Source organism: Podarcis bocagei (assembly GCF_964188305.1).
Source record: "Podarcis bocagei genome assembly, chromosome: 3".
Classification (NCBI taxonomy): Eukaryota; Metazoa; Chordata; class Lepidosauria; order Squamata; family Lacertidae; genus Podarcis; species Podarcis bocagei.
In genome coordinates, this window is record NC_138127.1 from 48,212,715 (window position 1) to 48,228,642 (window position 15,928).

A 15,928-nucleotide genomic window follows, 5' to 3' on the forward strand; every position below is an offset into this window, starting at 1 on the left:
TTTAAGATGCCTCAATATGTATTTTCTGGTACCTTATTTCATACATTCCATTTTGGAGGGAAAGAGAGCCCTGTTTTGGGAATTGCACCAGTCCCCCAATCACCTCCACACAAAGGCCTATTTGATTTTCTCTTTTTTGTGTCTATGTGGCAGTTGCAGGCACACTCTCAAAGGAAAGATGTTTAATGTCCAAATTAGATTGGGCTCATTCTTCTTCCCTCAGAAAAGAGACTGAATGCTCCTTGAGTTCGAAGCAATGGGACAGTAACACTGACGGGATTTCATAATGGTGTTTTCTTGCCACAGAGTTGCACTTCCTAGAAATCCCCAGTGAAAGGGAAGTTTACAAAAGATGACTTTATGTCAGGGTGTGAAAGATGAGTGCCGGGGAAAACACTGTGTGATGGTGGGAGCTGCCCTTTGAGAGAATCCTGTGATTTCCCCCCAGCTCTTTCAGGAAAGAGTCAGACTGATAAGTCACTGGTTTGACCTGTGGACAGACAAGCAGCGCAAGCAGTTTCTCCATGGCATATTGATCAAGTGCAATAAGTCACAACTGAAGTAAGTAAGCCACACGTTGTTTCCCAGGCTGCGTTTTGTGAAAAGAAAAAATAGGCTCCACAGAACACCTCCGGCAAAATGGATCTTTAACTCAAGCCAGGCTGACAATGGTTCCAATTTTGGTTCCTCTGTTTCATTTTTGTTGGGTTGGTGTTAGTTAAATGTCCAGTGTTCACAGAAGGCGAAACACTTACCCGTACACATCCAAATGCAGGAGCTGTGACCATATTGTGTTCTTGCAAGATGGGTACTTAAAATTAAGACCTATGTATTACAACAGCAAAACTGCCTGGTGAAATGCATTTTGACAGAAAACAACTTTGCAATAAAGCATAGCAGCCTTCTTAAACAATGCAAAATACCTATTTATTTCTGTTAATGCTTTGAGAAATCTGTCTCTCTCAAATGGCCAGTAAAATATGAGAATTGAGATATAACGATGGCCAGTACATGGGACCTTTTTCTTTTCTTTTTGCATGACAGAAAAACTGCTGCTAAGACTGGGCTGGGGAAACTTTACTCCAACTCCTATCAGCCTCAGCCAAGCAACACCAATAATAAGGGATGATGTGAGTTTGTAGTTCAGCATGTGAGTTTGTAGTTCTGGCAGGCTAGAAATCCCTCCTCTCTATGAGATTAGGTTAAGCAGGAGTCCAAAGCTTGCATTTGGCTTTGGCCATGAAGCTTCATACAGTAGTGCTAATTCTTCCAGAAATGGTCTTCTGTGAATTTGTAACTTGTGAAGCAGCCTTAAATTTAGAAAGCCACAAGCATGTAGTGAAGCTGCTTTGAGCTTCTCAAGGGAACAGTGGGGTGTATGTGTCATAAATACCTACAGAGTTTTTGCAGTGACCCGCAATGACTGGGTTGTGCCATAACTTCAAACTGTAGTTTGCTTTTATGTCTGAACCCAAACTTGCCCGCAATCCATGGTTTATTTGTAGACGACAAACCAGAACCTGAAACCACTGTGTTGAAGTTAGTTTGTAAATTACAGCTTGTGCTAACTGTGGACTGGTGTTGTGTCAGTTCAGAGACCATTGACAAACCACAGTTAAGGTGATTGCTCTGCCTCAAGAGGCTGCAGCATTGTAGAGATGGAAAGCAACTTAATGAAACTAAGTGCTGAGCAGACAAGAGAAATCAAAACTATGCTTTGCCTGTTATGTCTGGAAGTTCAGACACTGCTATGTCTTTTGCTGAAAACCACAGTTTCACCCAACATCAGAATCCAGTCCAAATCCCAGTGTGCATGACATGGTAAGCCAAACTATGACTTACTGGGACCACTGTAAAATGTAGTTTCCTGAAGAGGAGCTTGTAGCTGCTTTGTTCCTCCTCAATCCTTTTCTGCCTTGGCCCACAAATTTGCTTTACCTTATGATGTTGTCTGGCTTCGTTTGGCTTACTGTGCCACGCAAACACGGCCAGTATCACATTTATATTCTTCTGAGTCTCCTGGCAATAATTCTTCTGGATCTTTTCATAGTTCCTGAAAGGTTGTAATCAGAACCTCAGCAGAGGGTATTAATAACCGCCCACTTAGGCTTGCCGTGTTTCACAGGTTTGCTGAAAGATGGTTTGTAGAGAATATCCCAGTGACCAAAGTGGATTTCACCACTGTACTGCCACGTTTCATATCTTTGTACATATTCTCCTTTCTCAACGCTAAGGACCTTTGTGCAGTAGCCCAAGTCAGCTGGCATTGGAAGTTTTTAAGTGAACAGGTAAGCTTTGGGTCTGTATCTCAACTGGGGGGAACCTCAGGCCTGGTGGCCAAATCTAACTCTCCAAGCTTGGGACTCTCACCATACATGCACTCTGCCTGGCCACTCTCTCTCTCTTCCCTGGCCATCCCTTTTGCATCCTCTTTGCCTGTTTTTTGCCTGGCTACGATGTGTCCTTAACCTACGTGAATGCCTTTTTCTTGCTTCAAGGATAAGTGTTTGGAGAAACTAGCCTAGATAACATTTACACCCATTGCTCTGCTCTCTTCCATGTGGCCTCCAAACAGTTGCACAGAAGGGAATGTGGTCCTCATCCTTGGTATATATGATCTTCACCAGAGCCAAAACTACATTTTGCCTCTTCGGGCATTTAGGAAACCTGGGATATTGCACATGTGAGGGAGGGCTGTGGGGATGAGCATGCCAGATCTCTGACCCCTATCATTGTTGCCCTCTGCAAGTTGGGAAATTGCCCCACTTGGGGAGCCTGCTTCTTCTCATGTAGGCTCCCTACATGTGTAGTCCCTGGAAAGTTAGGACTTCTCTGTATGATCCTGGACTTCAGAATAAACTCTGAAGATGTGGTTAGTCAAGGTAGCATTTGGCTGAATTGTACTTACAGTACTTGGGGGAGAAAATCTTCAGCTGCTTCTCTTTTTTTGTATGTGAGAGTATTTTAATATTGAAAATCACCTTGTGGGGGTTGTGCATCCTGAAAAGTGGATTTAGCACACTTTTAAATAAGCCACACTTTAAGATTCTTGGATGTTTAGACAACATTTTCCTTTGGAAAACAAGCCTCTGTTTTTTACTTCCCTACTCAAAAGGATTGTCTGTGGATGCCAAAATGCATTTTGTTTGGATGGTTTCTACCATACTTTCCTGAAAAAAATGAGTATAGTGCTTGGAAACAACATTATATTGCTTGTGCAACTGACCTGGATTACTTAACTCCGAGGGGAGTTGCTGGGTCTTATGGAACACTGAGTGAACCTAAACCAGAAAATGAAGACCAAAAAGAAAAGCTACGTGAAAGATGTCTGCGGAAAATTATGAGAGAGAGATTGACTGTATGCAAAAGTAAGTTGGATGAAATTGTGACTTGATTCAGTTAATGGGACTTACTTCTGAGTAGACATAAGATTGCATCATAAAACTATCCTCCAAGGACTAATATTTTTTAAAAAAACCCAAAGCAAACCAGCAAAATAATATATTACACAGGAAAGTAGTGAATGTTTGGTTGTGTGATGGATCTTGTTTCTTGACGCATGCAGCAAAGTGCTAAGAAAGTTACAGCACCACAGTGATGAATAAGGCTTGTGCACAAGAGCGTGGGTGCATTCTCAACCAGTTCTCATTATCTTCCATGGGACTTGCAGGGTAGATGGTGTCAGATTGTCCTTTAGAGTAACATCCAATGATTGCATGAGTGGCAACCCCCATTCCTCTGAAAAGCTTCTGCTGTGATATTTCTCCATCCAGTTTTGGACAATTGTTCTGCAGACCTACAATGTTTAGCAGGTCCTCTTGACCCCCTGGGAAGGGCTACAGCAGGAAAGACAGGAAGGACAAGATGACTTCCAAAAGCTGCCTTCCACTCATGCAACTGTTGGCTACAACCCTTAGTTTTTAATGGTGTGCCTGAACCACAATGGTGTTCCTTCTAAGCAATGTTTAAATAGTGGTTTACCCCTACAGAAGCAAATGGTCAGAACAATTACAGTAAAAAATAATATTGAAGGAATAATTTAATAAATAGTATTCTTCATTTGTTAGACTTTTTATATGAAAATTAAATATGAGAACATGTGGAATTCTGGTTTTGTTAGATGTGGCTTTCTGACATGCATATATGAAAAAAACACAAGCATGTGCTTGTGACATGAGGTTGGCACATGGATTCAAACATGTACATACCTTCTATTCAGGTCTGTAATGTGTGCAGCAACTCAGGTTAGCTTAGCTACAATCTATACCCGGCTACATAAAAACTTTTTGAACCAATTGAAATCATCCAGTAACTGGGGAAATGTACACAGGGAGCTTTCAGAATATTCTGTGCCTTTTGAAACATCTGGGATTAAACAGCATTGCCCCACGGTCCTTTTCAGAGGAATTAATCAAAGTTCGCCCGCCTTGGAACTCGGGATTTTACAAATCTGGATTTCAACCAAAGTTGCCCCAGACTGTCCATGACCGAGTTAGATCAGCAGCAGCATTGTTTCTGATGAAGGTATTTATTGTTCCATCATGTGTTGCTATTGTTGTTTCTGTTTCAGTGACACGTGACTTGAGTCTTGTCTCTGTCAGTTCCCATGAATGAGGCTCAGTGCTTGAATAGGTGAAAAATGTATTTCAGGAAGGCCAGTGGTGGAGGCACCAGCCAAGGCTCCAGACCTTCTGCTCATCCTCCTTGCTGACGCTGCCTGTTTATCTGCCCTCATTGAGTGAGCAACACAAGGAAGAGTGACTCTGCTCGATTTGCCCTTCCCTCCCCTTTGGGAGGAATCTGTGCTGATCTAACGCAGAGGAAGAGTCCAGGCAGCAGGAAAGATGGAGGGCAGACCAGTAATAGCATCTTGCCCAGCAAACCCCCCCCCCAAAAAAAAACCCCCATGAGCTTCTACAAAGTACCTTTTCTTCTTCACAAGTTAGCCCCTGGAATCTGAGAAGCAGAATTTCCTTTAATTTTCAAAGCATGGCAGTATCTCTAATATATATACAGCGGTACCTCGGGTTACAGGCACTTCAGGTTACAGATGCTTCAGGTTACAGGTTACAGACTCCGCTAACCCAGAAATAGTACCTTGGATTAAGAACTTTGCTTCAGGATGAGAACAGAAATCACGCGGTGGCAGCATGGCGGCAGCGGGAGGCCCTATTAGCTAAAGTGGTACCTCAGGTTAAGAACAGTTTCAGGTTTAGAACGGACCTCCAGAACGAATTAAGTTCTTAACCCGAGGTACCACTGTATTTAAAGGTTGCAAATCTAGAATGTATGATTTAAAAAAAGAGTTGTCTCTGCAATTAAATTACAATACCACTTCCCCAATAAATTGGAGACTGTAAATATTTCACATGATTTCCCCCATTGTGACTACCATGACCACAAAGCATTGCTTCATATCCTATTCAAATTACAGTTTTGAGGAACCCAGTTTAGCATACAGGGGTTTTGTTTTTCTTTTAACAAGGCCTCTTATTCGATTCTATGAGAGAATCATAGAATTCTGTGATTCAGTGATTGATATGACTACAGACACCACAGTCAGGGGAAGATTATAATATTTGATTTCAACCTCTTAGCAATCCTGGCTGGTTAGACCGAGAGAAACTAACTTTCCTGAATCTCCTCAGTCAGTTTCAAGCTTGACTGCAGAGTTGGAAAAGGGAGTCTCCAATAAAAACACCAAAACCAGGTTCAATGTTGCTGCAGAATAATTGTTGACACAATTGGCATCCCTCTGCAGCTGCATGTACTTGAAAAATAAACTGCAGAAAGATCCAATTGCAGTTTTTTAAGTGTAAAGTGATACACTTGGGGTGGGAGAGAGAATCCCAGCTTCCCATAGACACTGATGGGATCTGAACTGGCAGAAAGAATGTGGAGGTACCTGATAAACAGAATGTTCATCACCCATGATGGAGGATGGAAGCCTGATGCTTAAACTAGGTACCACCACAACCAACTACTCTTTCTCATTTAATATTTTCTCTCAATGATTTTAGAATGGAACGCCTTCCCCGAAGGAAATGCCTTTCAAACATATTTCTGCAGATGCTAAATCTGTGCCACGCATTGGTCTGGAAGCTGAGATACTTCCAAAAAGGTAAGCAGGATTCGAGATTTCAGAATATCTGTCTTAATACACAATTTTTTAAAAATAATATCACATAATCTGTATCTATGTTCATACTGAAACTGAATAAAGAAAAATGTTTAAAAGGGGGGTATCACATGTTAAGAATAGAAAAGTCCCAATCACGTGGCACAAATTAATTCAGCAACTAGCTGTTAGTGCAACCCGAAATGCGAACTAAATGCATATATTTTTTGTCTTGCCTGGATAGAGGCATATTGGTGAATTTTTGACTGTGTTTACATTTGAGAGACAATTGTAAGTAAGAAATTTGAGGAAGGCCAGACCCCAAAATGTGTGTGTGTTATGGTCCTACTGAGGGCTTGTTAAAATGTAGGGTGGCAATGGGTCTTTGTGCCTTCTTATTCCCTCTGCAACCAGTCTGCATGGCTGTCTAGCATATGTAACCTCATGTTTTCATTCTGTGTATTTATTATTAAAAACCAGTAATTCTTTATGTCACTTTAACCTTAAGTTTCACTTCTATTCTTATAGAAAGAAGACTGCTGGCAGCTGCTCTGATCCTGTCTTACCTCACAGAGTTCATTGGACTGTTTTACAAAAGGACCCTAATGAAACACATTCCCCTCAGCTACATCTTATCTTGATATCATCCCATGTTCCTGCTTATGAGGTATTCTCATTGTCTTATTTACAGCAAGTGAAGTTAGGACTTTGTAAAACAGTAGTTTTGAACAATTCATAAAATCTGAATAATATTTTGAATATAATTTAAATTCCTTTAATGCTTAGTCATAAAATAGTAACGCAATATTCAAATAACCAGGAACAGGGTTTTTTAAACATAGCATAATGCAAGAATAGCCCAGTACCTTACCATTAGTATAATTTTCAAAGACCAATTTCCATCCATGTTTTCCACTTTTTCTGCTACTTTTCTATTCAGTATTATGTTTCTTTATTCTTATTTTAGATGATTGTGGACAGTATTAAGCCTGGAGTGATTCCTATAGTATATGATCATAGTGGCACAACCTTGGAAAGCCTCCTTTATTATGTAGGAAAGGCCTTGGATGGCCAAACAGCAAAGAGTATTGGGATTATTACTGATGGAGACTCCAGAGGGATTAACCTGCTTCAAGGTGGGATTCACTTAAAGTAGTTAAACACTTGAACTGAGCATATCACATTTGGTATTGCAGAGAGAAAATCAATGAAATAGGCAAGTTTCCTTTCCTTTAATAAGCCTTTAGCAGTAGGAGCCTGCTTTGAGACATGTTGTAGTCAGTGAAGAAAGTCTGACCTGCACATGGTTCTGAATGTGCAGAATGATTTTCGCAGAATATAGTTCCTTCAGAGAGAAGGTGGCTAGTGCTATATGAAATACAACTGTTAAAGGAGAAGTCTGAACAGTTCACATGATTAATACTGGCACTTCACCCCTGCAAATGCCCTCCAGGTTAAGATTTTACCAATGTATACATTTAATAAGATGTCATTATAGGAATACGGTTGTTATCTATACACTTTGCTGCTTTTATATTTATTGGTTATATATAAGTCTTGTCAACACTCTGCCCATTAGCACAGATCTGCCCACAGAGGTCTTCATTGGTTGGTATCTTCAGGGCTCCCTCCCCCCACTGAAATTAGGCTTGCATGAAGCATTGTGTTGTAAGTAATAGAATACATGCACATTGCCATTTGTGTGTGGTGGCCACAACAGTGTATCCAACTTGCAAAAAGGTTGGTGCCTCATTATTAAGTAATATTTACTGTTTATGGCATGATCTATGATGTATTTATGTATGATATGAGGTATTTGTTGATACTATTGGTATGCTATTTATTTATTTATTTAAAAAAACAAACTACTTAATAAAAACAGCAAGTCCCAAGTGGTGTGCATAAAACAGTAAAATATCAATAAAATGCAATTCAACAGAATTTAAAAATATACATGACTGATTTATATGACCACATAGACTTGATTAAACCTTAAAAAGGTTTTCGCAGGTTTATAAAAGTGAGCAAAAATGGTGAGATATGTTTTGCATGATATATATAACATTACATTATAGATGTGTTTTTAAAAAATCCTAACAGATAGTTCGCTTTGCTGACTTATTTGATTTCTTTAAGGCTGTAGCGTCAGTACCAAGAACCTTCTTAAACCTGAGGTGAAAGAATTTTGGGCAAACTTAAGAAGCTGTGTGATGCATCAGGAAGGTGGTTATATAGACATCTTTGTCCCTCTGGCAGCTTCAGGTCAGTTCTGTTGGTGGCAATGGCTGGTCCTTCTATGTTACTTATGAAAAGTCTAGTCAATAGGAAAACCCAATTCTCTGACATCCATATAATTATATTCATTTAGTGGCCACAGCATTATTTGTTCCCACCACACGGAGTAGGAGCAAGAACTATGTGTAGGATTAATTGGCAGTTAAAATGGCTGAAGTATTTGTTGGTTACAGCTCAGAAAGTTTGACAGTGGGTGAGGATCTAGACATTGGCTGGCCTAAATGCAGGCTGATACTTTCCCAGCTTGTGTAAAGGAATAACATAGACAGGAGTGGCAGGAACCTCCTGTCCACCATGACGCAAACTGATATACTTGGGTGTGTTACTGGTGTGTCATCTCCTAAGTTGGCCAAGACTTTGAAACAGCATCCCAAGGTCCCTTAAGTGTATTCTCCAGTGGGGAGTGAGGCAGCAACCCAGTTCTCTATTTTACTTGAAGAAATAATGTCCTGAATGTAATAGCAGCAGTTAGTTAAGAAAACTGTAAATGGTCAATGAATCTATCTTGCCTCACTTCTTCAACTAGGCAATGTAGACTGATATTGGAGTAAGTTTTAACAATCAACTTCTTGACTACTGACTGATAAATGGGTAGATTTTTACCCTCTTGAAGATTTTAACAAAGTTAAGATGTTCATGGCCACTGGACTAGTAAAAACCTATAATGTTTTATATGTTGGTGATGTATAATTGCCAAGGAAGGTTAGATTAGTTCCTTATCTGTCTGGGTGGCTAATATGTTTCATTCTGGCAGGCTTCTAGTGCATTCAAATTGTAAGCTGTGACTATTAAAAAATTGTTTTATGCTGGTTTATATAATCTATGGGTTGGATGCAGACTTTGCTGATTTACCCACAATGTGCAAGCTCTCAGTGGCCTCACCCTCCTAAAACCAAGGCCGCAAATGGAGGTGACTTTTGCTGATTTCCCCTTGCCCTCTGTAGCAGTCATTGACATCTCCTGCATTGACATCTCCTGGGATGGGAGATTGTGCTGTGGGTTGGGCTGAGGTAGAAGCGCTTGTGAAAATCGCCTCCATTTTCTGACAGAGGGATGTCTGCAATAGAATAGAAGCCTTCGGTGAACAAGAGGCTTTCTGTCTGTGGAAGATGAAGTCTAGATCCAACTCTTCATTGTTAAATATATTGAAGTTTAGTGTTGTAAACCACCCTGGGGTGCTGGTGGAGCCAAAAAGCAATTTTAAAATGTTTGAATATTACATGACCAATATGAAATATGTAATTTTGCAGAGGCAGGAATGGAGGTCCTTTCCCAGCTGTCTCATCTAACTGGACTGTTTTTCCGAACTCCTGCAGGAATAGCAACCGGATCATATCAACACAGTAAGTGAAAACTACTATACATATGCAGAGTTTGCATAAAGTATCTGATTTCAATGCATATTTTAGATATGTTAGGGCCAATCCTATCCCCCATGTGGTCACTTGGCCACAAGCAGAGGCTGTAGCAGAAATGCTGGCATCCCATCACAAGCAAGGATGGGCGAACTTTTAAATGCATTTGTAATCTCCACCGCCAGAGATTCTTGCAAGGAGCAATGTTGCCTTGGTTTTAGGAGGGTGAGGCCACTGAGAGCTTGCACATTGTGGGTAAATCACAATTAGGCATGGCACGGCTAAATGCACCTATGCTCTGACTTGGCAGAAGGCAAATTGATATATATTTAGACTATGGTTGTAAATACCCACCACCTCTCCCTTACATGATATTAGGCGCGCACACACATATTTAAAGGAGGCCATTAAATTGCTTGTTATTGCTTGTTAAGTAATGGCATTTCAGAAATAACTTGTGTGTAAAGCATACATTGTATTATAATAAAAATGCTGCATATAAAAGCAATGGCTGCGTATCTCTCCCATCTATTGATAAAACTCTGTTTAGACACTTGGCCAAGTACTGTATTTATAGTGTTGAGTATCTCAACAACTGATTTAGTGGGGACTGGAGAGAAGAGACATTGGGCCACCATTTTAATGTATATGCAGCACTGGTGTGATTTTCAAACACAATTAGCAGCTGTTTATATTCTTAAATATATTGGATAAATACATTGTGCTCACAAAAAGCAGACATATTGACTAATCTGTTCCTCTAAGATATAGCTAATATGGTGCCCTCCAGATTTTGCTGGACTCCAGCTTCCGCCACCCCATTGGCAATGCTGACTGGAGCTGATGTGGGTTGGAGTCTTAACAACATCTGGACGGCACCATGCCGGCTGCCCCTGCTCTAGTTTGTACAAATCTGTGGGATTTAAAAGTCCAGTTGAGTATCATTAACACAGCTGGTTTTATCTTGTAAAACTGAGGCTAATTGTGTTCTCATTATACTCCCTGCTAGAGGGGAAAAAATATGAAATCTGTGGCAGAGTAACCCAAAGAATGGGGAATAACTTGCTGTGTCGTTATAGTTCTCAGTGAGTGGTTGGGAAACCAGAAAGATAGTCCTCCTCCCCCATCCATCTACTTCACTGAAGCAAAACTGCAATTGTGGCTAAGATTCACAGAATTGCTGGAAGATGCACTGAAGGCTGTCAGGAAAAACCTGAGACCCCATTTTTGTGATTTGCAGAAGAACATGACTGGCAAGATTCTTGGTAAATTCTCTCTCTGTTGCCTTCAAAGTAACTTTTAAATTAGAAATATTAGAATTATTGCAAAGGGTTATACCATGCACCTGAAATTCAGCATTTTTATGAGACTGTTGAGGATCACTTCCTATTCCATAATATATGCATGGCTCAATTCTTATTTGATGTTCTGTTCTCAAGTACAGAATTCATGTGCACACAGCAAAGTATGAGGAGCGTCTATGTAATTTTCATTGTGGTCCCATTCGGTCAAGTCCCAATCATGAACAATGAGCTTGTATTTGTGGTTAGCCTAGATCATAGCTATCAACTTTCAGATTTGAAAATAAGGGATCAGCAGCCTCACTTGTCCCAGGGACAGTCTACGGGATATCTAATAATCCGGGATAGCAGTGGGAAGCAGTGGGAAACGGCGCTGGAATAAGGGAATTTCCCGCAAAAAAAGGGAAGGTTGACAGCTATGGCCTAGATCATGGGTAGCCTGGATGATATATTTTCCTCTGTTCGGAGGAAACTTGCCTGTGTGCACTGCTTATAAGTGCACACAGCTTAAGCCTAAAATGCATCTTATATGTTTGGCTGCAATGTCCACTCAAGAGGATGGAAAAACCCTTTTGTTCAAAGATACTAATCCACATCTGCTGACTCTTGGTTTTTTGTTTTTTGTTAACCAAAATACAGTATCATATAATCAGGTGGAGTCAGTAAGGCAGCCAAAATGTTTAAGTTTCTTGTTACCTTGCTTACATTCCTAAATATGATCAAGTTGGTCAAATAGATTAATGAGAAATTATGAGATGTCCCTCCTTAGCAGCAGGGTTTAGTGTAATCTGTTTGAGGATGAAAGCAATCCAGTGTTTTTCCTCTGCTGCATAAAGACACATGGCTTGTTTGCTGAAGTAAGTTTGTGTACTTACTGTGTCATTGACCCCTACTTGTATTACTGCACAGCAGCGTAATTTGCCTGAATACACTGGGTGTTCCTGAAGTTTGTGGAATTTAAGTCTTGTAAGTTCTTGAAGGTCCTGACCTACTCCTGCTACTTGATTGACTAGTGCAATTAAAGCTGGATGTAGTCATATTCATTCCTTGGGTACTAAAGTGAAAGATAATCAATTTCACCTAAGAAAGGTTAGCATCACTTCATGGTGGGATCCACCAGCAATTAGGCCATGTGGAAAGCTCTGGCTAGCATATGATCAGCTGCAACACCAATGCCATAATGTATTTGAGGAGTGAGCTGATGCCTTGGAACTGATGATTAGCCAGAGCAGTTGTATCGGCCTTGCTGTCAATTGCATGCTACACCTCATCAGATAATCTAGTTTGCTGTGGATCCCCTTTAGCTGTCCAAAATAAATAGATGAAATAAAATTGACTCCATCTTTAATGGCACGTCTGTTGCATCTTAAAAGTGACTAATGTGTAACTATTTATGTGCAGGTCAAATTATGTTTGATGCTGTGAGCTGGTCAGATGTTCAAGAAAAGCAAAGAATAGCCGAGGTTTTGGTTGAAGGATTAGTTGAACTCTCAAGAGGAAACGATGTAAGATAAGCTTATTCTATTTAAGTATAATGGTTATGCCCTCAGTTTTGATTTTTGAAGCTTGCCATTCCAGAGGCTATTGTGCTGTATTTAAGCCAATTTAATGGACTGTAACATTGGTGGGAGCAGAGAATATTCTCATTGCCAAGACCCTAATTGGCAGGCTTATGGATAAGAGGTCTCCTCTTTTTAAAAACTTTTATTAGCTGTGCTGAAACCTGGCCTTCAGTTTCTCCAAACTTTTATTCCCCTGCAGAAGTGAGTTTCAATTTTCTGGTTCTTTCTCGGGGCACTGTAGAATTTCTTTACAATTTTGTGGGGCGTGGGGTTGAACTGAACTTATTGTTGAGAGATAGCTGAGGATGGTGTGTGGGTGTCAGTTTTTCCTTTCCATTTTGTGGCATTCAGCCTCCTGAGTGTTTCCTGAACTGAAAAAGCCTCTTGACTATTAACTGAAGCACAGGAGGCTGCTTTATCAGACCAGGCCATGAAACACTGTTGTTGTGCAGCCTCCATTTATTGCTATGGGACTGTGCAAATCTAATTTAATTTAAAAGTGATATACGGACTACAGTTTCTCTCTTATGAGCTGATATGACCATTGACTGTCTATGCTTGGGAAAGGGGTGGCATGCATACTGCCATACGTTAACCTTTTATGATTTCTTAGGAAAACCCTTTTGAATTTCTATCACGCTTCCTGATGAGGAAATGTAATAAAAAGGAAGAACTTAAAAGCCAGGTTCTGACAACTGAAAGCAATCCAGAAGCAAACCTTGGTGTGTCAGTTAAGGTACAAAAGAGCCGCTTGTTAGCTTTGGGCAACTTCCATAGTTCTTTTAATATTTCCTCGTTTTGTTTTGGAACACTATTCTCGGACAGGATTGAACAGCTTGCTCTAGGATAAGTGAAGCAATGCATATAAAGTAGTTTGAGTTCACGTGTGCAATGATGTTCATAGTGTTTTTTCGATTTTTTTATTTTAATATATGTTATTAACTCCCTCATATCTCACGACTGGGAGAAAGACAGTGTACAATTTTGTATTTTTAAAAAGTGTTCCCACTTAGGTTCTGTGCTCTAATTGGTAACGTGATGAGTGATGAGTGACCTTTGAGTACAGAAACTTACAGCCGCAATGGCTGCTGTTTAGCTGGTGAAATACAAATGAAGCCTGTTTCTATAGCTATAAAGCAAGTGTATTTCTGAATCTGTTTGAGAATAGCTTCAGTTTATATTCCCAGAATAAATCTATGTAGCAGCATAAGATGATTTAATGATATTACCTGTGAGAACAAAGTAACAGCGCAGTCTTATACATTACTTAGAAGTAAGCTGCATCAAGTTCATGGGGCTTGTTTCCAGGTGAATGGCTATAGCGCTACAGACTAAGAAGCTTTTCAGGTAACACAAACCTTTATGGTCTTCTTTTCTGCTTGCTTGCTTATTTATATATTTAGCTTACCTTAATAACAAACTGGGATCCCTTAGAAAATTATAATCAAAACTTTTAAATATACTCAGATCATATCCCAGCTACTGAAACAAAACAAAACCCCTTTAAAAAGTGTTACTGATTTGTTTCTAATGTATCTTGGGCTTTCAGACCAGAAAACTTGATAAAGAGATAGCAGAGAAGCGCAAAAGCTTTGCCAGAGAACTTCTCTTAAGTGAGAGGAACTATGTGAACATGCTGGAAATTGTACGAGATGTTTATGTTAAACCGCTAAAGGCCGCGCTGGCCTCACATCGAGTCATCCTAAGCTATGCCAATGTTCAGACCATCTTCTCTGATATCTTGAACATCCTACAACTGAATAGGTAAGTTTCACTGATTGTTCTGAAGCACATTTAGATTCTTTAAAAAAAAATCCCAACACTTAAGGCCTGAATTCTAAACAAAGTAGACGTGATTGGGATTTGGGATGCAGTATTTCTGAAATTATTAGATATGGATCATTTAATATACCTGTGACCAGACATACGTGTAGACACATTTAACAGTATTTCATTATTATCAACAAGAGAAAAGCAGCCATAAGAGGCTGTGAGCTTCATTCAGTACTGGAACTAATGTTATTTAGCTAAAAACAAGACTGGGGTCATCATAAGCCTTGCAAATCTGGAACTATACTTGATGATCTGATAAAGCTGACAGTCTTTACTTGGACTTCAGTATTTTAGCTGGTGTGCAAACTACTCATTCTACATGTATATTTTCACCTTTGAATTTTTGTCTGTGGTTATTATGATGATGTCTGTTTTGTTGTATACATTATAAAATAGTAATACAAAACTTTATACCAAAAAAGAGAGAGAAAGCCAAGAATGGGGAACCTGTGGCTTCTTCAGATGATTATAGAATTGCAGATTTGGAAGGGACCCCAAGGATCATCTAATCCAACCCTCTGCAATGCAGGAATATACAGTTGCCCCACATGGCAGTGGTTTTCAACCAGTGTACTGAAGGACCCTGGGGTGCCTTGAATGATGGTCAGGGGTGCTTCAGGCAACACTGGCCTCTGTCCCTCCCTCTTTCTTTCCTTCCTCCCTCCTCCGATTCCCTCTCACGTCTCTGCCTCCCAAAGGCTTGCACAGCTGTTTGTTGCAGCAGCTCTGGCTACAAGCTCCCCAGGCAAATGGTGCCTCTAGGGCTGGCCAGGGGGTGCCTCCCAGGCCCCTGTGGGGCAGTGTGAGAAGGCACCTCTCTCTGGGGGCAGGGGGAGCAGCTCAGAGACCAGCAGCTGCCTGGAGGATTCCCAATGAGAGGGGAGAGGAGAGGAGGCTGAGGGAACACTCCACAAGGGAGGGTGTTTGAAAAAGGGTGAGGGGCTGCCAGCTCTGCAGGCAAGGGGTGACACAACTGGGCTGCTGAGCCCCACAGGGGCGCTGCAGAAAGAATGCAGTTGGTCAAGGGAGCCGTGGACTTGGAAAGGTTGAAAACCTCTGCCATATGGGGATCAGATTGGCAAACTTAGCGTTATCAGCACCACTCCCTAACCAACTGATGATGTTGATAGAGTCCAACTTCCATCAGCATGGCCAGTGGTCAGGGATGGTGGTAATCTAGGGTGCCAGCTCCTGGGGGCTGAGGCACTGTGTCCCCCCCCTCAATGTTCAGAGGGAACCCTGTGTAATGTCAGAACATTGTGTCTGGTCCCCACAATCCTCCAGAGATGGTGACACCTCTGGTGGTAATTGTACTCCAGCCACATCTGGAGAGACCCCAGTAAGCCACCTTTGGATCTGTAGGATGGACATGGCTGTAGGCATAAGACAGTATGAGAACATTGCTAAGATAGTATGAGAACAACCTCACGTGTCCCCGTTGTACTGGCATCTCCTTGATTGCGC

General features: G+C 40.8%; 1 protein-coding gene across 5 annotated transcripts in view; it reads left to right on the plus strand.

Moving 5' to 3' along the window:
• ECT2L (epithelial cell transforming 2 like) overlaps positions 1-15,928 on the plus strand; it is a 28,731-nt gene that overhangs the window by 3,577 nt on the left and 9,226 nt on the right. For 4 of the 5 annotated variants that reach the window (XM_081187865.1, XM_081187866.1, XM_081187863.1 and 1 more), the window contains 13 exons: positions 449-561; positions 2,126-2,288; positions 3,116-3,368; positions 4,403-4,524; positions 6,021-6,121; positions 6,647-6,785; positions 7,086-7,254; positions 8,255-8,380; positions 9,664-9,756; positions 10,848-11,033; positions 12,471-12,574; positions 13,245-13,367; positions 14,181-14,395. In XM_081187865.1, coding sequence (XP_081043991.1) covers positions 449-561; positions 2,126-2,288; positions 3,116-3,368; positions 4,403-4,524; positions 6,021-6,121; positions 6,647-6,785; positions 7,086-7,254; positions 8,255-8,380; positions 9,664-9,756; positions 10,848-11,033; positions 12,471-12,574; positions 13,245-13,367; positions 14,181-14,395 — 1,907 coding nt within the window. Of the gene's footprint in view, positions 1-448; positions 562-2,125; positions 2,289-3,115; positions 3,369-4,153; positions 4,525-6,020; positions 6,122-6,646; positions 6,786-7,085; positions 7,255-8,254; positions 8,381-9,663; positions 9,757-10,847; positions 11,034-12,470; positions 12,575-13,244; positions 13,368-14,180; positions 14,396-15,928 lie in introns of those variants that run through there. The other variant, XM_081187867.1, reaches the window with a different exon arrangement.